This window comes from Heterocephalus glaber, unplaced genomic scaffold (assembly GCF_053883595.1).
Source record: "Heterocephalus glaber isolate CG9 unplaced genomic scaffold, H.glaber_assembly_v1.0 deba00001610, whole genome shotgun sequence".
NCBI lineage: Eukaryota > Metazoa > Chordata > Mammalia > Rodentia > Bathyergidae > Heterocephalus > Heterocephalus glaber.
The window spans coordinates 8,708,605-8,730,902 of record NW_028258381.1 but is presented as its reverse complement, the minus strand read 5'-3'; the positions used below and the strand labels follow the sequence as shown (position 1 = coordinate 8,730,902).

General features: G+C 46.0%; 1 protein-coding gene across 1 annotated transcript in view; it reads left to right on the top strand.

Annotated features, from left to right (window-relative positions):
* The first annotated feature begins 7,904 nt into the window (after positions 1-7,904).
* Positions 7,905-22,298, top strand: part of Vstm2a (V-set and transmembrane domain containing 2A) — a 28,638-nt gene continuing 14,244 nt past the window's right edge. The window contains 4 exon segments of the mRNA XM_004839843.3: positions 7,905-8,114; positions 9,084-9,241; positions 9,659-9,709; positions 12,083-12,419. Of these exon segments, the coding sequence (XP_004839900.2) occupies positions 8,039-8,114; positions 9,084-9,241; positions 9,659-9,709; positions 12,083-12,419 (622 nt within the window). The 5' untranslated portion in view covers positions 7,905-8,038.

Sequence of the window (22,298 nt, the reverse complement as noted above, 5' to 3'; positions counted from 1 at the left end):
GGTCCACCACAAAATTCAATGTGCGCTCCAGATTACTCCTGTGCCGGGCATCTTCCACACATCTCATGGACACAGTCTCAAGGCTCCACTGTGTTTCTTATTTCATCTTCTTGACTTGAACTCACTCTGGTTTGTCTCTCAAATGTAATTTTTATGACTCTAAATAACATCAAAGTATTTTAATCTAGTGCCAACCACTTGCCTGGAGCAGTGAAGAAGCCCTCACCCACCCACTGATGCCTGGGACCAGAAGTGCCACATTGCTCACTGGGTTGGAGGCATTTGGAGACTGAGGTAGGGTGGAATTTCAGATCTAGTGGGTCCGTAGACCAACCTTGTGATTTATTTCCTTGTTTCAGAACAAATGTTAGCATAGTGGTACTCAGAATTGTACAGAATTCTCATGTTGGCTCCCTGACACAAGGAATGAGAACAAGATGTGTGGAAGTGGTAGCACACTGAATCTAAGTTTTGGAAATAACAAGAAAAAAGGAGTAAATTGGCCCATGTGGAAATGTCAGAAAAGAAACCGAGGTGAGGTTTGTGAAATACTTGGTCAACTAATGTTGTAGAAGTAGTGAAGCAAAAGAACTGAAAGGGTAAAATTGTTTTGTAAGACATGAAGCTCTAAATTTATTATTGACAAGATGAAATGTTTTTAAAAATGGCAAAATACATGATCAGACAATGAAAATGTGTGACTAACACGTTGGTTTTACAAAAGTCACAGATATGAATGTCCGAATTTTGAAAGCATCCTCTGTCTGAAAGTTAAAGTAATGAAAGGATGAGGACATGGGTTAGAGACTGAGAGGTACAGCTCCAACTCCTCAATAAATAAGAGCCTATAAATACATAAGAAAGACATATGCTCTAAGTCAAATGACGTGAGTTTCAAATGCACAGTTGAGTTTAAGGTTAATAAATCAGGTCTAAAAGTTCTGGTCTTTTGTTATTGGAAGTTCTTGAGCTGGAGTGTTCACCAAGGTGAGGGGATTCCTGAGGCTGCAATGTCATCTGGGGCGAATTGAGTTTCTACTAAGGAGTGGGAGGCAGCGAGGGAGGGAGGGAAGGAGGGAGGGAGAGAGAGAGGGCATGTTTAGTGAAGAAGATAAAGATGCAGAGAAGTTCTTGCATCATAGCTGAGAGCTCCAGGGCACAGCGGAGAAGCCATGGATGGGGAATGTCTGGGAAGGGGCTCAGGGCCATACAGACAGGCGCACGTCCCACTGGGACCAAGCATATGACACAGGGAGGGAGGATATCTGGCTGAGGATCACAAGTGAGTATGTGTCAGCTGCTACCCTCCCCTTACCCAAGAACAGTATGCAGGCACAGACGCACGCACACGCGGGCGCGTACACACACACATACACACACCACCACCACCATTTATTCTCAATAGACAGTGGAGGTGAGTACATCGCTCACGGCCCGTAATTGAGTCTTTCTAAATTTGAGACACATCCCTGGAACTTCTGAAGCCTCATATCTTTTCCTATTCTCCTTAAATTAGAATGCAGTTTTCCAGTTTGGTTTCCCTGCACCCATGTCTCCTTACATATCCAGCACTTAACTACTTCTCAGGATTACCCCGACTAAGCGATGTCTCAGCCCTGCCACCCTGGCTCCTCCCATGGGGCCCTGGGCCTCTCCACAGAGACTGTGAGCTGGCTGCTGCTCTCTGAATTTAGGACACTCTGACTTGGAATCAAAATCTTTTTCCATCCAAACTCAAAAAATCTCACAACTAAACACTGGCAATTGAAAGGGGTGCTAATTTATCTTCCACCTTGCACCTTACAAGTTACACTGCCATAATCTTTGACTTGAGCCTGGATGTACAGGCTCCCCCTTCTTCCCAACCAAGGGGGCCATGCTGTTAATCATCCGAAGATGCTGCACCCAAAAGCAAAAGTGTGTGCCACTCATAATTACGCTGAGACAATGATGTGAACAAGACCCCTCTAGTACAGTCACTATATTCCTAACCAACTTAAGATTTCTATGATCTTCGCTTAAATCTTGGGATTCTAGGGGCTCAAGCCATCCACCCAGTTCTCTGAAGGCTATCTAAGCCACTCATCCTTCCCACTATGGCTAGATTAACTTCAATCAAGTGTATTAGCATACAGCATCACCTAAAGACCATGTAATAACACACCTGGTTTAGTTCACCTGGGGTTGGGTGGGGCCTGTGTATATACTGGAGTCACAAAGAAACCTTTTTGCAAGATAGCTCTGTTAAATCATGGCTAAAGTCAGGCACAGAAGAACCCTACAACTGTTGCCTGGCCCCCTCTTGTGTGGACCTCATTCATATAGTCTCAAGATCCTAGGACATTTTTTATTTAGTCTTCATGTTTTGAACTAACTCTAGGTTTTCTCTCAAGTATAGCTCTTAATTTCTCCCATGCAATGTGATAGCTTGCCACAGTTTTCCTCAGGGAGGCTCAGAATATTGTGTACATTCCTCCCGAAAAGATCACTGTACAGTTTAATGAGAGTACTCTTTTCATTCCCATCTGGACTTCATAAAACCTTGTGTTCACAAATCAGACAGGATTTGATGAATAAGTGATGTTCATGTTTGTTGAGCACTTACTGTGTACCTGGCATTGTGTTAGGACATGTGCTTGTGTTGTCTCACCCCATCTGCCCCAAGTACCAACCACAAATGCACAGGGAAGCTGGGTGAGGTCTAGTAGGCTGAAGCGACTTGCTTAGGGACAGATGAGATCTTGGTTCCTTTTCTCATTGTTGAAACAAAATACCGGGCACCCAAAGTCAAGAGGAAAGATTTATTTTGGTTCAAGATTTGTAGAGGTTTCAGTCCACAGTTGGCTGGCTCCAAGGCAGGGTGGCAGAGGGGCATCACAGAGGAGAAACAGTTCATGGTGGGCAGAAGGCAGCAGTGCAGCAAAGTAAAGAAGAAGCAGCAAGCGACAGCAGCAGCCCTCTTCCTGACGCTTATATTCTGTCACACCCTTAGGCAGGTAGCACTCACACCCAGTGTGGGCCTTCCTATTATCCACACCCAGAACTATGCCAAATCAATCAGCAGACTAATTTAGTAATCACACATCCTTGATCCCAGCACCACACACTCTAGATCTAGGCACCTCTAAGAAGCCCCACCTATGACCACATGATACTTTGGGGGACATCTAGACACAAGACATAACAGATGATAAATACTGAGAAGAAACTTGAGCCCAAGTCTATATACTCAAAACTACCCTTAATTGGAAAATATACATACTAAAAAATATAATGCTAGTTCAATGTTTATAAATTACTTCATTCTGAACAGAATTTTCTAAAAGCATTATTAAAAGTTATTATTTACTTTCATTCAAATTGTAAATACAGGCATAGAAGCATGAAAAAGCTCGGAAATTATAGACTCTACCAAAAATTGCTGCTTTTCTTATAGTTTTGCTTTCTTTGCCAAATAATTATCTGTTGCACAAAAATAGATGTAGACAGTAGTTATTCATGTCTAATCAAACCCACAGGATTTTTAATGAAAAAAGCACAGTTTATAAATATCATGAATCCTGAACTTTAACTTCAGGATAATTGGGAAACAAAAAGAAACATCCCTCAGACAGTAGATTCAGCTACAGAAGCTTGCCTGGTGACAGCTGGCTAAAGATTATATCTGAAGGAGATATTAACTTCTTACTAATGAAGAAATTAACAGATAAACAACTAATATTTGAGTGTGAGTCCATTTTAATTTCTCATAAGAGAAAAAGAGTAAGTGAGTGGAAGGACCCATGAGTTCTGTAGAGAGCATCTAAGCCAACTGATAGTAACTTTTACAGAAAATGTGAGCTTTCTCTGGAGGTTGCCTCTAGGCCAGACATTAGTTTTAAAATGGCATAACGCGACCTCATGAATAATTTGAGTTATAACTTCATGAACTTCAATTAAAAAGTTACACAGAGTTCCACAGCATAAAAGCTAGACCTGACTAATTTACATTTCAGTCATGGATAAGAAGAGGAGATAAAGAAATACACGTCATCTGGAAGATGGCAAAGAACATGGTCACATAATGGACCAGTAGAGTCCATCAGAACCATGTGTTTATTTCAATGTTTGGCCAGTTCCGGAGACCACTGCTTATTTTCTGTATAAATTGTTTACAAAACTCAAGATATGAGAACAAGAAGTTGTGTTGTGACTTGAAGACTAACTCAGAGTCTAGGATTTCAAGTGACTTGTTTACCAGTATCCAGGGAAGAATTTAATGCAGTCGACCACAGGAATGAACAATGTTTGTGTGCTTGCCTTAAAATTAATCCCAAACCCTCTATGTGAAGCACTTTAAACATGTTAGAGTCTTGAAGAAATAAAGCAATGTTCTGTTTTTCGTGTGGTATAAGTGAGTAGCGATGCCTTATCCATTACATATGTATAGCATGAGCAATTTGTACCAATAGTACCAAACTCATTGCAGTTCTGAAATGCATTCATCTTGTAAATACATGTGCACACACATGGAAAGAGAGAGTATTCATGCTGTTTGTTCTGTCTTTAATATGTTTCCTTGACTTTATCCTGTCTTTGAAATGGTAACATGTAGAGGAGACATATATGCAGCCAGCATTGGCTTATATAATTCAGTGGAAAACAAAATTTAAAAGCTCATCTTTTATCAAAATAAGTTAGTGGCTTTCTCCTATCCTCTTATTTTCTCAGCTGAAATAAAATTTCTCTGTGGATTTTTTTTATGTTGCTTCAACATTTAGACTTTGTAATATTTTCTTTTATTTTCCCAAGTGAGAAATAAATTAATCCAGGCATAAGGTTGTGATTGAAAATTTTCTCAATACCCAGAAATATTCTTTCCTATGCAGTTTTGGTTATCTCCAAGGAAAGTGTTCGAGAAATCAGTGGTGTGTGCCTCCAGCAGAGCAGGGGGACAGCAGGCCTCAAAGAGCAAGATGCCTGCAAGAGGTACAGAGTGAAGTTTATCTTTCTGGATCCACAGGATTATCTTATAGTTCTATAGGTAGATATTTTAAACATTTGAAAGGATGTTTATAACAAAAATATCTATTTTTGTGTCTTTCCGTTATTCTTTTACTTTTTAAAAAGTTTACATTGGGCACTGACATTTGAAAGTTTACATTGGGCATGTCAGTCTCCTCTCAGGGAAAAATTTGAAAGTGTGATATGGAAAATAAACTTATCATGAGCTCATGGAAGTGAAATACGGTGGCTCCTCTCAAACTGAAGATGGGAAAATGCCCACGGCCCTATCAGGAGGAAGAGATAATCAGTATGTAGCCACTAAGTTAAGACCTGCCTCTCCACTTGAGCTGTTGGTGGATCAGTATCTCTGAACGCTGATAAAAAGCCTGTAGCTATCACTAAGAAACCCTATGTGAAAGACAAAGCTAAGCAAATTTGAACATGCAGAAAATGGATCAGTGCGATCTAAGTGAGATAGCAAAGGGATGGGACGGAAGGACGCAGGGAGACTGAAGTGTGTGTGAGGAAGGAGCATATTCAGACAACCATTCTCACCTATTCCAGGGGAAAAACTGCTATGGTAATACTGAAGTTTATATTTTTAAAAAGAAAAACTACAGCCAAGAGCTAATTCAGAAGCAAGAAAACTATCAAAAAATGAGATGGCAGAATTTTATTTGGGGGACAATAGTACATAAGTGGGTATTTTTTAAAGAAGAGCTTTGCAGTCATTTTTATAAGCTCAGGCATCAGCAATAGTGTTGGAGAAGAAGAATGGGTAGGAAATGATTCCCTCAATCTGGACACAGAAAAGTCATCTTTTCTGACGACTGCCTATCTTGTTGAAAATATGGTGTTTTACAAGGACTTTTAAAGTAATGGAATTTCATCTCAGTCAGTGTCACCTGATATATTGGATACATTTAATTTTTAATCAAATTTTTATTTCACTTCAAACTATTAAGACAGAGGTATTTTTATAGTTAACAAGGCAAATGTTCTATAGAAGATAATGTAAATGTGTTCACCAGCACTATCTATAATCATTGAGAAGATGTAACAGATAGTTAAGAAAGTATTTTTGTTCTACACTGACAAAACTACCTATGAGGCAGTTTTTACAAAAACAAAATGTTTTTCCAACTTTTTCCCTTCTTTCCTTCCTTCTTTCTTTTCTTCTTTCCTAACTTGAAAGCTTATGACTGTTTAAAATACTTTTTCATACTTTTAAATTTATTTTTATTATACTTTTGCAATCACAGTAGTCCACCCCCTGCGTAAAGCAGGTGAGGTCCTTCACTGAATCAGTTCAGAACATCTCTTGCTTAACTGGATGCCCGATTCTTCGGACTGAAAGCTCTTCTAACCACAGGTAACCTTGAAGTCAGGTCATCTTCTCAACACACTAAACTCCTGTTTATGCTCAGTGTTGAAAGGAAGCTGAAATCCTGTCATCATTTTGCACAGATGCTGTCAGGCACACCATTTCATGCTGACCCAACCTCTAAACAGCTAATAGTGGCACGGTTTGTTGTTGTTTTCCAAATAAAGTTTAGTACGTGTCCTCTTGGAGCGTGTTGCTATGTGCCGGGCGCATTCTCCAAGAGAAGATGTTTGAACACCAAGAGACTTCTTTCCTGGGAATGGGAAACCAAAACCCTTATGTCTGAAATTATGAAGGACACAGAGTCTGGTTGCCCTATATGTGAGAGGATGATAGACTACACCCTGCCTGTCTCCGAGTCCCTGCCTGTACTCACGGTGGAAAATAAATAATCTTCTGGGATGTAAAATCTATTGTCATGGAGTTAACATGTCTGAGATTTTCTATCCTTTAAGGTACTGCTGCATTTGGCAGTGAGAGAAGCGAGCAGTTTAACAATCCAACAACCATGTTAAGGTTAACTGTTTCTGGCCAGTAAAGGCATTAGCCAACTACGAATTCTTTATCTGTAAAATGAAAATACACATGCAGCATTGGTTTCCTGACAGTATTGCTAAGACTGACTCATATTTCCAACTAATGCTGAAGATTCTTGGTATAGTTACAAAGAAATAATAATAGGAATTTTTAAAGTATGCTTTGATGGAAAATGTCTTTAATCCTGTTAAAAAATACTCGAATCCATTACCGATCACCTTTCCTGAGGACAAACAGCTTCTAATGTGATAAATGCTGTTGTTTATATTCTTAGCAAAAATAGAACATAGTTCTCTGCTTCACCCAGGCAGACAGCTAGATTTGGTCCAAATTCTACAACTCACTGTGCTTTTCAGTGCCTAAAACCATCTTCCCTCTCACATAGTCCCCGCGAACATTATGTAATTATTGTTATGCAAAAGAAAATAGACTCAGCCCTCGAACTCGCTGGGCAGCGAAGATCTTAGATATTTGCAAACCCCGCCCCGCTGCGGCGAGGGCGGGAGGGCGGAGTGGACGGGCGGACGGGGGCGCTAACCGCGCCGTGGCTCTTCGTGGGCGACGCTCCCCGCGTGACTGGCGCGGTGGCGCCCGCGGTCGGCGGCTCTGCTCCGGAGGCGGCCGGCGAGCAATCCGCGTGCGGTGTGCGCGCGATCCTCCCTGCCGGCTCCTCGCGGTTAAGCCACTCCCTCCCGCCTCCGCCTCCCCGCCCGCCTCCTACAGTGCCTCGACTTCCCCTGCAGTCCCTCCTCCCAGCCCCGCCGGCGCTGCAGCCCTGCGCCCGGCCCCGCGCCCGGCCGGAACCGCGGAGTCCACAACCTGGGCCGGCCGGGCCGGGCGAGCCGACGGCGCGCAGGGGGTTAAGCCTGCTGCAGCCGAGTCCGCGCGCCCTGCCCACTCCGCTCCCCACTCGCGGCCAGCGCGGGCTAGGGCCGCGATCGCGCAGAAGGAGCCGACGGGGGCGAGCGGAGCTGCCGGGAGCTGCGCGGCGAGGCGGGCGCGCGAGCCGGTGCGCACGGAGCCGCTGGCCGGGCCGGGCGCGGGATGCCGGCGGGGGCGCGCGCGGGGCTGTGAAGCGGGGCCGCTCTCCGCACCGGTCCGCGGGGCGCTGATGAGCCCCCTGCTCCGGGAATGATGGGGGTCCTGGCGGCGGTGGGGCTGGTTTTCTTCTCGGCTGTGTGTGTGCAACCAGGGCTCTGCTCCCAAGGTAAGTGTGCGCGGAGTGCACACTGGCTCGTGTGTGCGCGCGTGTGCGTGTGTTCCTGCACTCAAGAGTGCACGGCCGACGAGCGAGGCTCCGTGGCCGCCAGTGGTCTGTCGTGTGCTCCGTGCTGCTGGGCGTTTTTCCCTTAAAGTTTAGTAGATTGCAGGCGAGCGAGGCTCGGGAAGGCGAGTTGGTGCCCGCGAGCAGCTGCGCTCCCCGCAGGGCACAAGCACGGGCGTGCGTGTGTGCGTGCGTGTGCGGGGTCTCGCCACACAGCTGGGGGCTCGGCCCGGCCGCCCGCGCAGCAGCCAGGCTTCCACTGCCCCGCTGGAGCCTCCAGCCGTGAACGGAGCCGCGCGGCGCCCGGACCGCGGGCAGAGCGAAGGGGGCGGCTCGGCTCCGGTCGGGCCGCGGGCGGCGGCGGGCTCCCCAGAGCCAGGCGGGCGCTCACCCCGAGTCGCCCCGCAGGCCTCAGCCCCTGCCCGGCCAGAGCGGCTTGCGCCCGGCATCCCAGGCCAGGCCGCTTTGGGAGGCGCCGCACGCGGCCCAGAGCGGCGGGACCAGCGCCGCGTCGCCGTCCCCACCCCGGGGCCGCCTCTCCGCCGCGCTCAGCCCGAGGTCTGCGCGTCGCCCACCGTGGGCTCGCGGTGCGGGCGCGAGGGGGCGGCGTGGAGGTGATCGGGGGCGCTGGGCTCCGGACGGCGAGCGGACCCCGCCTGCGGCCGCAGCACGCGCTTCGCAGCCTGCAGCGCCCCTCCGCGGCGTCCGGACCCGAGCCCTCGAAGTTTGTGGGCGCTGCAGGCTGGCGGAAGGTCGGGGTCCCCGGCGGCCCGGCCGCAGGGAGGGGATGGCCGGCTCGGTGGCTCCGGCGGCAGAGCGGCCGAGGCGAGGCCGAGCGGGCGGGCGGGCGGGGTCGGGGCGGTCCCGGGCCGGGCGGAGATGGAGACGCAGAGCCGCGCTTCTGTCTTGCAGCCAAATTCACCGAGTTCCCGCGGAACGTGACGGCCACGGAGGGGCAGAACGTGGAGATGAGCTGCGCCTTCCAGAGCGGCGCCGCCTCAGTCTACCTGGAGATCCAGTGGTGGTTCCTGCGCGGGCCCGGGGACGCGGCGCCCGAGGGCGGCCTGCAGGTGGGGTCCCGGCCCGGCCCTCGCCGCCCGCTCTCGAGTGCGCACCCCAGCCCGGCCGGGGGCTGCCGGGGACCCGGGGACCCGGGGGCGCTCGGGGCTGAAGACGCCAGGGGTGCGGGCTAGGAGGAGCTCCGAGGAGTCCATCCGGACCTGCGAGCCCCGCCCCGTCCTGTTCCAGTCCGGAGGCCCGCGGTGCCGTCCGTCACCCCAGCCGGGCCAGCTGTGGGGAGACCGAGACTGAGGGGGGGATGCGGAGGGGGGTGGGCGGGGGAGGAGGAGGAGCGAAGTCCTGAGGCTGCTGGGAGGGTCCAGTCCTCTGGACCTCGGACCTCGGGGCAGACGGGCCCTGACCGAGGGACGGGAGCTGCCGCCCTGCGCCGACCCGCAGCAGCCTGACGCCCCGTCTTTGTCCCGCAGGCGGAGCTCTTGCCCGACCGAGACCCGGACCTGGACGGCACCAAGATCAGCGTGAGTGTCAGGCGCGGGCGGCAGGGGCTCCGGCTAGGTGCGACCCGGGTCGGCCTAACCCGGAGCGTCTGCGCTTTCACCAGAGAGCCCTGTGGCTGGAGAGCGCAGAGCCTGGATTTCTCCTGTCTGCCAGACCTGGGGTAGCGGGACGTTAGTTATCCCCAGAAAGAGGCACCCGTGACACCTGCCGGGAGGAAATTAATAAAGAGCCGGGCCTCACTCACAGCGGTAGATAGGGCACAGAATCATGAAAACAGGACCCAAAAGCAAATGCAAGTCTAAAGCGCTGCTAGAGGAGGCTGACCTATTGAAAGTACAAAGACATACCTCTGCTGTTGGCTATTACTCTTAATGGCTGTGTGGAAAGTGAGAAAAGATGAAAATCTTACTCTTTCACTATCCCTCAAAGCCATGCAGATTAACCTTATATTACTCATACGGCTTAACTTGATCAATAGTAAACAACTTTTACTACCAGAAATGAACCACTCATATATTACAAAGGGAAAAAATCTGATGACTGTGAATAGATTATTTTTTAGAAATCTAAAAGCCCAATGGTCGGCATTTAAAAAGAACATTTATATTGACTCTTACAATAACATAAAGTGGGATAAGTTTTGGGTTACATTGCAATTAATAGTGTAAAAATATATTGTGCAAAGAATCACAATCTGAACTAAATACATATTCTCAACACGGAAGAGAACTCAACAGCCAAATAGAAAAACAAACTCCAATTTATAGCTCATCAAACCACTTCCATTTTAGAATATTTCCATTTCAATTTTTCTAAAACACAGTGTAATAAGTTTTATTGGTATAGCAAGCAGCAGGTGTCGCTTTTCACAGACACGTGTACTTAGAGTCCATGGGCTGGCTGTTCATCATGTCCCCTTCACCCATGCCCATGTCTTCCACAGACCAGTGACAAAAACAGCCCAAGATGCATACAGTCAGACACAACCGTGCATACCACTGTTGACAGTATTAGTTCACGAAACCTAGAGAATCGGACAGAGGTCCAGACACGAACAGAATGTGGCAGGAGGTAGTTGGTGCCCAGTGTACCCATGCTGTGACCTTGAACATGTGTCCTGAATGAGCAGTTATTGGAATGTCCAAGAAAGTTTTTATTTAAAATTGGTGAAGCTCCAACCCCTAGACGTGTAGGATTATTACTTCTTCATTAAACAAGAAAAATTGCTCATAACCATTCCCCACATGACTCCATGTAGTGTTGAGAATCACTGGCTCAGAATAAGCCTCAATTAACTGTACTGTAAAATGGAACAGTAAGGAGAGAGATACCCTGACCAACTCAAATTTCAGAAGGATATTTGACCCAGAATAGATGGAGAACGACCTTCTGTTATTTTGCAGTATTAGGGTGCTTGTTTATATGAAATTTCTCGCATACACACACTTGCAGTTATGGTCCAAATGTTATTTTTGTAATGCGCTTACACACATCATTAAAAAGATGAATACTTCTCTGGTTTCATTAATGATTAATTTCAGTGAGCAATAGCGTTTAGCAGAATAAATGTCTTTCTGCCTCCCCTTTCATTTCTGTCTTTCAAAATCAACCAAATCCTTAAATCTCAAATATCGTTCTGCAAGTGTAAATAACATGTCATATCCAACTGTTCCGATCATGACACTCATATATAATTATAGTTTTACTATTAAATGTATGAGACATATGATCTCACTGTTAATCTGGGATAAAAAAGGTCTATTTCAGTTATTAAAATCAAACCAGTATTTACCCACGAGCCCCTGCAGAGGCAGGGCATCTTTATTCTGAGCCTCGAAGCTCAGGGTGATATTCACGTGTGCCAGCCCACCAGGCCAGACGGACCACAGGAAGACTGTGACAGCACTTTGTGAGGAAGCATAATAATAGCACATCTTTTCTGACTGTACCTCTAGTCGTGATCCAATTTGGAATAAAAGTCTATCCTCACTTAATTTGTTACGACGAACAAAACCTGTATGATCTCCCAGATTTCAGGGGATTTGATTATGGCCCACACTGAAGAGAAGAGTATATAAATCGTAGAAGCAGTCACTGGTTTGCCCTTCACCCGGCTGAGCTAACCAGGCAGACCAGAGGCAGTCTTGTGAGGAGAAAGCAGTCCTGCTCCGCCGGCCGGAAGTGGGGAGCACGCAGCCCCTGGTCCTGCTGCTCTGAACCAGCCATCTGTGCAGCGGTTGCTTGTAGACTAGAGTGACACAGACTGCAGATCTGACGCTAGGGGGCGAGCAGTGCACCAAAACCCTTATTCTCCAGCCCTAGCAGGTGGAGGATACAGAAAGGAGCAAAATCATCTGACGTCGCGCTTTCTCTTCTCACCTGCAATTTTTCAGACAGTGAAAGTCCAAGGCAATGACATCTCCCACAAGCTTCAGATTTCCAAAGTGAGGAAAAAGGATGAAGGTCTCTACGAGTGCAGGGTGACGGATGCCAATTACGGGGAGCTTCGGGAGCACAAGGCCCAGGCCTACCTGAAGGTCAACGCCAACAGCCACGCCCGCAGGATGCAGGCCTTCGAAGCCTCGCCCATGTGGCTGCAGGACGCGAAGCCTCGCAAGAACGCCTCCGCCGCCCTCCCCAGCCTGGCCCACAGCTCTGCCAACCAGCGAACGCACTCCACCTCCAGCCCGCAGGCCGTGGCCAGGATCCCCAAACAAAGTCCGCAATCAGGTATGGAAACCCACTTTGAGCCGCTCACTTCCGCCTGCAAACCCTGGGCAGAGGGCAGCGGAGCGGAGCAGACAGCTCGGCCCGCTGGGGGTTAGAAGGTTGCGCCGGCCGCTGAGCGCTGGACTCCTTGTTCCTTCTGCACTTACACAGCGTAAGAGCGATAAATCCCTCACGCTGGCTACATTATAAATGCATGTTCATTCCTGCTGTTGGATGTATGTATCGATAATGACCCAAACTAAGAGGCGTTCACTTGCCCTACATGGAAACGAAAGAGACTCTATGGTCCACTTGGGGAGCGGCCCCTAGCTGTGAGCAGCACTGTCTCCCAGGTTTCTGAGTCTGCAGGAGCAGCTGAGAGCCAGGACGCTGCTGGAGGAGAGGGCAGGCACAGGAGAGCAGCTCTGGCCAGGGCAGTGCGAGATGCAGCGAGTCACACCTGAGTCAACTGTACAAGTGCAGGCTGCGCCGTGGCTGATTCTGTAACCCTTGAGCCCCTGCAGACGCCAGGGTTTAGCTCTGACCCGCGGGGCCAAGGCCAGGGCCTGACCAGCCGAACAGGTGCTGGGTGCTGCATCAGAGGAGAAGGGAGAGCAGAGCTCTTAGCCGTGGTCACCCACCAAGTACTTCTCTTTACATTTTACCCTGAGAGAACTAGTGACGCTGTGGCGGGAAGAGAAAGCTATTCTATCGCTGATATTTACGGTCTCTGTCTGTAGCCAGGTTGCATTTTTCATTAGTGTACATGTGCACACATAGCTCAGAAACTGTCTTCAAGTGTGTACAAAAAGTATAGATGGGTGCTGAGGTAGGAAGCCTCAAGTGCAAGCCCAGCTTGGGGCACTTAATGACTTACTGAGACCCTATGTCAAAATAAAAAACTAGAAAGGGCTGGAATGTGGCTCAGTGTGAAAGCCCTGGATTCTGTCACCTATACTGAAAAAACCTAAAATATATGCAATTTCCACAGTAGGTGGAAATCCTTGCTTGTGAACAATACTTTTTTTTTTTTTGGTACCAGGGATCGAACTCTAGACTTTGCGCTTGTGAGGCAGGTGGCAGAACTGCTGAGCTAAATCCCCGGCCTGTGAACAATACTTTTAATGAAACGTCATGTGCCAGGGCTGGAGGGTAGCTCAGGGATACAGTATTTGCCTAATTTTTACAAGGCCCCGGGCTCCATCCCGAGAACCACAAAAAAGAAAAATACACAGAGACACGGAGTGAAACAAATGTCAGCACTGAAGCCCCTATGTGCCTCCTGTTCAAAGGAATCTGAGGGGCAGACCTGGGGCCCGGTCCATGCTCCCCGCAGGGCAGACCCGGGCCCCACGCCTGCTCCGGGCGGTGCCCTCGAGGGGCAGAGCATAGCATAGCCTCCCGGGGCCCATCCCTGTGACTTTCTCATTTTCCTCTTTAGCATCACTTTGATTCTCAAATGAAAGGACAAAACCACCGAGCTAATAATGGTTTTCACTGCGTGGCAGGGTGCACGCACACATTTATGCCTCAGCCACAATTTTGTAGTCATTATTGAACCCAGATTTAGTGTCTGGGAGGTCTTGCCCCTCTTCCCGCACAGTCTCAGGAGGAGCAGGCAGCCACAACCTGCAGAATTACACAGTAGCCGTGGCAGATAATTTACAGTCTAATTAGCGAGGGCTCCACATCGTGGAAGTGGACTTATTAGCCTACGCAGCCTGTCCCAAGCTAGCGTTATAAATTCATTTTGTGGAATAAAATCAAACATTACCTCTTCCTAATGAAAGATTGTAAGCAGTGAATGAAATGTTCCAGCTACTGAAAGAGTTCATTTATGGAATTGAATAATATACTCTAAAAATGTCTATTTTCTTTTATTATCTCTTTCTTAGCACTGTGATTGGAGTAAAATTATACACTCCAGATAGCTTTAAACAATTTTCAAATAGAAATCATCGCTTATTTTCTATTTCACTACCAGCCTTACTATTTGGTACAGAATTTTTTTTTCTAGAGTTCAGTATGAAAGGAGATGAAGAATGTTTTTACCTTATATTTACTAAAAGCCTTTTTCTCTAAGATTTCTCTTCCTATAGCAAAGATTAATCTGAAGTATCTTAAGATATTTAATCCGTTTTACCAGTGGGTCCTAGAAACTATTTTGTATATTTTGTTCAACATTCTGCATGATTTCAGAAGTTAGGGTGCCCAGCCGCCCATTCCTCTTGGGTACGTTTTCCATTTGCACAGTCGCGGTACACAGCACAGTGCCTGCGATGGACATTTGTTACCTTCGCTAAGTACCTGCCTCCAGGTTCATAATTCTGCTTTACAGTTATCCAGATTATGTTCAGATAAAGCCTATTTCCAGGCCCCTACTTCATTTATTTATTCATTTTTTTCACCTTCCATTCCTTCAGGGAACTCACGGCCCAGGAACGGGACATAGAGATATCAGACAAACTTTCTCTCCTCAGTGGTTGTAAGAAAACAGAACAGGGTAAATTTCTTTTACAGCACATCATTTTTATTCTAGTAAAAGCAAGACATGGTGAAGACACAAAAATTAAAATCTTCAGCAAGCAAAAGCTAGCCCTTTTAGCCTCTTATATTTTATCATTTGACATAAAAAGCAGAGTTCATATATATGACATTAGAACAACCTATGACACAAAACTCCTGGTTCATGTAGCTTTTTATTCCTATCACTCTTGATTTTTACTTCTTTCACTAAATTATTTAAACTAAAACACTTCGCTCCTAATTCATACTAGTTTTCTGTCAAATAGGGCTTATGTCTGAAAATAACTTTATATAAAATCCTCAAGTTGTCCTATAATTAATTTAACCAGTTGCCCTACAGCAGAAATTGCCTTGGAGAGAAGGTGGAAAGGATAGTCTATGACTATCTGCATAGGGCAAGATGGGGAACTAAATATCATTTAATAAATATCATAAAATATCCTAGATATTTTTTCCAAAAGTGTGGCTGTCCACTCCCACTTTAAACTGTTTTATTTTTCTTTCTAAATCCTTCCATGAACGATAGGTAAATTATAAATTCTTAACTTTCTAAATTGTATGAATTCTATCTCTATGTCTAATCAACAGAACAGAATGATGAGGAGAATGGTACAGGAAGCAGATAAGCCAAACTTGGCGTGCAGTCTGGCTTTCTCATCCTCTGCTCTCGTGGCCCTCTACTTTGTGTCACTGTGACTAGTGGTGTTCGTGGTAAATCTGTGCCCCTGCTTTTCCTTATGTTTACATAAACCTTAGAAAGAGGAAAAGTGCCCGCATTTCTGATGTACAGGGAAAGCAAGAGGTGGAGTTACAATTTAAAGGAACATTCTGCAGATGCTGTAAGGAGGAAGCATCCGGGTGCAGCATCTGGATTTGAGCTGCTTTGCAGGAAGGGGCTGGGACACTGGGCAGCTGCTATGAGCAAGGGTAGTGAAGAAAGTCTTTTCAGGTTGGAAGGTGCCATTGCTCCACAGGATGTGGGAGATCTTGGGGTCCTTTGGGTTGAAGGGGTGCAGTTCCCTCTTCACAGAGCACCTGGAGAGTCTTCAGCTCCCTCCAGCACTTCCCCAACACCTAACATGCTAAGCATCCTCTGGGCCTGTCTTTTCTCTCATCCGGTATCCCAGCCTCTCAGAATCTAGCTATCCCTTCCTAGACCACGTCCACCAGTCCTTTCTTTGTTGTGCTCTTTTCTTCTCAGGGGAGCAGGGTGGGGGTCCTAAAATCAGGCTAACGAAGCTAGGAAACAGCTTCCCCCCTCCTGCCCCAGGGGGTACACCTGCTCCGGGAGGGCCGCTCCTGTGCTTCCCTTTTTCACCTCCGTCCCTTCAAGTTCCTCTTGCTGTCAGGTCACCTCCTCTTCAGAGGCACTGGTGTCTCTCGAGCTCCGGACTCGCACAGCTTTGACAACTCACCTGGGCCAGTTTCAGGCTCATCTGCGCCCTGGCCTCCAGGAGGCTCTCCTCTCTTGTGTTCCTGGGCTGGCTCCTTGATTACTGCCTCCTGTCAGTGCTCCCCTTTCTCCTTCGCTGCCTGTCCCTGCTTGGTACCTCTTTCGGTGCCGTTCTCTCCTCCTCCACTTCTTGATCTTATCCATCCCCTTGGTTTTGAATACTAACTTTTCCTTAGAAAATGTTCCCATTTCCATTTCTGCTTCTAACTGTTTTCAGAGATCTACGCTAGGGTTAACTCTGGTCCCCAAAATATCTTCACATGTGTGTCTCGTAGGCCCAGGAGCAGATTAAAGATGGCGGCACAGTTGTGGACAACCCACCCATTAAGAGCTGAAGGCTGTTGTCATTGGCCTGCAGCTCGGGCTGGCCTGTGACCATTGTCACCAAGGAAGTATGAAGAAGTGATACTATCACAGTTTCAGACCTGGCCTTGAAGGGAACTGGCAGTGTTAGCCATGACCTTTCAGAAGGCCACCATACAGGAAGTTCAGCTCCCTGGAGGCTCTTGCGGGTGAAGTCCTGGGCAAGGCACCACCCGTGGGAGTAAGGTCACCTTGGACAGAGCCTCCCAGCCTTCCTCCGACCTCACCCCCAGCTGCTGGTGCACTGCAGGCTCCTTCCCAGGAACCCAGACAACCTGCAGCACAGGGAGTGATGATGACCAACTGGCATTTCAAGGCAGTTAAGAGGTAAGGGTGCCCTTTTTCACAGCCACAGACACTCGGATCAGGCGCTTAAAACTCAAATATTCAGAACTGAGTTTTTCTTTCATTAAGTTTATTGGTACATTTCAGGTATACAGTACAGTTACATTCATCATTGGGATCTTGCGCCTTTACATGATGCATCTTGGTTCTTATTTTTTCCCCATTCCCCTGCCCTCCCTTCACCCCTCCCCTTCCCTATTTACAAAGTCTTTGTTTCCATTTTTTCCAGTTTATTCTGGCTTTCTCACCAAAAAGAAACGTTCTTCTTCCCATGTCCCCAAACTCTTAATAACATCAGACCAATCACAGGCCTTGCAGAAACCTCGGAAATGCTCTGGCCTTTGCTCTGTTGGATGCTGACGTAGTCATTCGGTCCTAGTGAGGCTCTTCCCAAAACAGCCTTGAAAAATGGAAGGTTTTCTGTTCTGCTAACGCCGGTTTCATTCTCAGCATAAGCCCTCTTTGACTTTTTTTTTTCTAATTCCAACAGCTCCTAATAGTCTCTGTTTCTGTTTCGGTACAAGGAACATATCACAAGGGCCCATGTATTCAATAATTACTGTTTCCAGAGCTAGACTACCAGCTTCTGTAGTCTAACTTCCACCCCTGTTCCTTCCACTCACACTGACTTCCTGTTTGGTGTTTCCTGAGTGTTTTCAGACACTTCCTATCCTCTGTGATTCTGAAAATGCTGTTTCCTTTGTGTAGATCTTTCCCCAGGTGCTGAAATCCTACTCGAATGCAAATCTCTGTGTAAAGCTCTGAGTTTCCTTCTGGTCTCCCATGACGATTTGGAGCCTTCTTGTCCCTTGTGTTGTAGTAATTGCCTCTTAATGCTCCCAACCACACATCCCAAGCATCTCCGGGTCTCTGCCGAGCTGGCACAGGTATTACCTTGGCTGTTATTTGGCCGCAGATACAATACCCTGCATACTGCGTTCTGCAAGTGCCCAAAACAAACAGACCTCTTGCTTGAAGGAGAAAGGAAAAGAGAGATAGTTTGTCTTTGTCATTCTCTTTTTTTCTTATATTTTCATAAATAGATAATTTTGCCATTATTTCAGAGCTGATAAAGACACTACATGTGTTTTTTCCCCAAAATGACTAGTGTGGACTGGGGCTGCCAGACTTTCAGGGAGCTTATTAAACATTCATATCATTGTGAGTTGGCAGGCATCCTTGCTATAGCAGAAAAGGAAATCAAAACTAAAGCACAACTTTTCAGGGGAAAGCTTTAATGGAAACTGGAGGGAAGAGAGAAAAGATTCCAATTTGGGCACCTGGAGAGGGCTCACTCTGATACAGGGGTGCAGACCTGCCATCCACAAAGATAAGAGATGAGCTTTGAGGATCAGCTAGTGGGCTGGCCTCAGGCTGATCTTCATCTCAGTCCTGGTTTCATGGTGCTAGGGTCCTCACGGCTGAGGGTTGTCTCTGTCTATGGGGTCTCAGCATGTGAGGCTCTGCCTTCCCTGGAATCAGCTGACCACAGGCTCCAGGCAGTGACCGCAGGCCTCTGGGTATAGCTGAAGGTCCCTGTCCACCTCTCATCTCGGGGTCCTAGTCCTGAGGGGGTGACATCCTGTGAATTCGGGGCTGATCAGTGCTGTCCAGCCAGGTCCTACACAGACGGCAAGCTGAGTGATCCACACAGTCCTGTGTGGAGCTGAGGAGAGAAGTGGACCCAGGAGAGCACGGGCAAGCTTTGCTCTCTCTTCTTAGTCACCTGTTGGGTGTCTGTAGCCCAAGTGAAGTCACGGTTCATAGCAACAGTGGCTTTTTGGTCCCGACTGTCCCAGAAGAACACAAAAGCCTCATTTTAAAGAGCAGCAGGCAAGGAAAGGCTCGGGCTCTGGCCATCCCCATCCCTATGGGGTCCCTGCCTAGGTCATGATTCATCAATACTCAGCACCTCCCAACACCTATCAAATTATAATTTTTGAGGGTAGGACCAGAAATAGGCAAGTTTGTGTTCATAAACTATGAGAATGGTTAGTTTTAAAAAAGCTTTTTGGGTGAGAAAATAGTTTTTATCATTAACTATGAGATGAGTGCGTGATGTTTCAAAATCGACTTTTGAACACTGTTCTTACACTTTTTCCTATGTTGCGATGGAGTTTGGGGAACGGCCGTAACAGCGGCCAGGACTGCGAGTGTGGCTCTGCCCCCATTCCAGCATCCGTGGCCACTCGGCAGGAACGCTGATCCTCTGGGCAGAATTGCTGTGTTTTCACCATGGTGCAAACCAGAGTGCTGAGAGTCAGCTACTCCTACTGCTGCCCAAGGCCAAGAGCTCCCGAAGCACCTCTCTCTACAGCGGGCCAGCTTGGCAGCTGTGCAAACATTGCCAGGTTTAGCAGCGATGACCTCAACACAAAGTTTTAGAGCTGTTGAGAAGCAGGAGATGAAGCTGAGGGTCTTGGCAGAAGATTGTTTTCCTGGTCTAAGATATGAGTAAAAGGTGCATTGCATTGAGGCCGAGCCCATGTTCTGACTCAGAGCTTTATGTTGACTTTGGTTTAAATGATCCAAATTGGCTGCTTACACAGCTTCAATTAATTTGGTCTTTGTAATTCTCTCAGTTAAGTGGCCGCTGTGTAAATCAGTGTCTATGAATAAGATAAAAAGCAGATTTGAGGTCATGATCTGGGCTACACGGGCCAAGGAATCTGCTGGGCTCTGAACCAGGAGTGTGTGGATGAGGGGTCTGCGCTTGTGCGCATGTCCGCCTTACCCGCTGGGGTTGGGTCATGGGCTGAGGCTGTGGACTGGGCATCCGAGGCTGGACGGGCTTCCACACACCTGCCTGGATGTGTGATTACTGGGCATCTGTAGCTGAGGATTTGCCTGTGTCCTGAGCTCCTTGGTTTCATGGTGGCTGTGAATTCAGGGAGCTGAGAGAGGAGTGGCCTCTAAAATGAGACCTGAATAAATAACAGGGATTTGCAGGCCATAATTACATGAACTCTGTTATCTTAATTAAATTCAAGTTTTCACAAAAGACCCTCTGCATTTTTAAAGATGCAAAGCAATTAGAGATACATCTGAAAACTCACAGAAGTGAAAATATTTGTAAAGCCTTAAAAAGAAAAAGAAAATGAGTTAAAACCAAAAATGAAAGGTTTGTGACACCAGACAGGTACAGATGCGAGTCCTAGATTCTCCCAGCAGCGCATTGCTTTGAGTAAGCTGCCTACAACTGTCTTTCTGGACCTTAAAATGTCTTTATTTCTAAAAAGGATATGGGAACATCTGTCTCCAGGTGTCATTTCCAGCCATAAGTGAAATAATGGATTTTAAGCATGTGGCAGAGTAAATAGAATGTGTGTGAGCTCAGCAGTTCTTTATTCTTCCCTCCTCACCTCTTAGAGGTGAATATATATTATTAAATAGCCGTGATTTAAAAGGTTAATAGAGGAACATAAACATGAATACAGAATAAAAAGATTGGAAAGCTCTAAAACAATATAAACTAACATGATGCCTAATGTTATTTATAACAATTAGGGGTCTGTTTAAATGAGGCCAAAACAAATTGCTATGATTTACAGTGCATATGCAAATTAATTCCAATGGAAGAGTTAAGCAGGAAAGAAAACTCGAATACAGGAAAATCGAATCCTGAGACTTTGAACATTTAAAGAGACAAAATAATTTACAAATGAAGATAGTATTTTACTGTAAATAAAACATGCACATAATTAGATTTAATGAAAAAGTAAAACATCAGACAAGGAAGTGTTTCCACTACTTAGGAAAAGAAGTAAACATGTCACTATTTACAGATGCTAGGATTATGTGACCTACTCCCAATCACTTAGAGGTAAAAAGGTGATCCCATGCTATGAATGAAGAAGAGACAGCTGTGTGAACAGAACTTGCTGCTCTGTACAACAGCAGTTCCCAAACAGAAATGACAAAAATAGGTACAATACAGAATCTTCTTCAGTAGCAAGAAGAATCTATAAAATAGGTAGATTTGTTTCAAGAAAAGATACTAGCAAGTAATACAAATAAGAGGATCACTAGAACAATTTATTGAGAGAATTCAGGTTTGAATAAAAATGAATATATATGTGACATACAGCATTTCTACACCTGGTCCAGTGTTGTAATTACATTGGGATTTTCAGCAGTATTTGTAGATCTGATGCCGGCCCAGTCAAAATCCCTAGTGAGTCTTCTAAAATTTGACAGAATCTCAGCAAATATTTTCCGAATCAACAAGATCACCAAGGTCACAGGGAATCAGGCCTCAGACTGTAGCATAGTTGCACTGAGTTGCCCTGCCCTTCTCAAGGAAAGCTTGACAGAAAAGGTCTTCCACATGTCTTTAGCTTGCACGGCCCTTGTGTTCCTGGGATTGTACTTCTGGGAGGACATCCCCAGATCACCAGTGTCAGACCAGGACTCCTGAGTAGTGATGTTCATCTCAGAGTTTTTATATATCTGGAAATAGACAAACAACCAAAAATAAAGAAGTTACCTAATGAATGCATTAAAACACACAGTGAACATTATGCAGCTTCTATAACCACACTTTCAAAAACTGTTTAAGGACATTTGGAAAAACTGAGTATATAATATAATGTGAAAAATAGTATACCAAATCCTAAGGCAAAACATAGCATATAAGGCTTTAAGTGAACCTCATGTATGTGCATAGAAAAGTAACAGGAAAAAGTATATGCAAATACACATCAAAGGTCAAGAGGAATTATGCTTCTGAATTTTTATCTTTTATATTTATGCCATTTGAACCACAATTATTTCTTACTGTTATAAGAAAAAATAAAATTTCATTTAAAAAATTTTTCAGATTTAAAAATGTGGCAAACATGCCATTAGAATGAAAGAAAAGCAAAATAAAATGATGGTGTTTTATAATAATGGATCATGACAGAATTAAAAATATAAGTGTGTATACATATGGAAGATCACACGCACACACAGTGCACTTTTATGAAGGTGGTGTATGCAGAAACTGCTCATAGTATTGAAGTTAGGAATATTATATGTAAATATGTACATGTACACGTATATATCTTGTTTTCTGGGTGCTGGGTGACAAATGACATTCGACTTTATTCTTATTGTCTAAACAAATAGATGTGATCTTTATGAATTTATATAGATTAAATAAGTCAACACATATACTGTCCATAAATAAAGTATTATGCAATAATTTCTCCCCTAGATGGTATAATTTATAG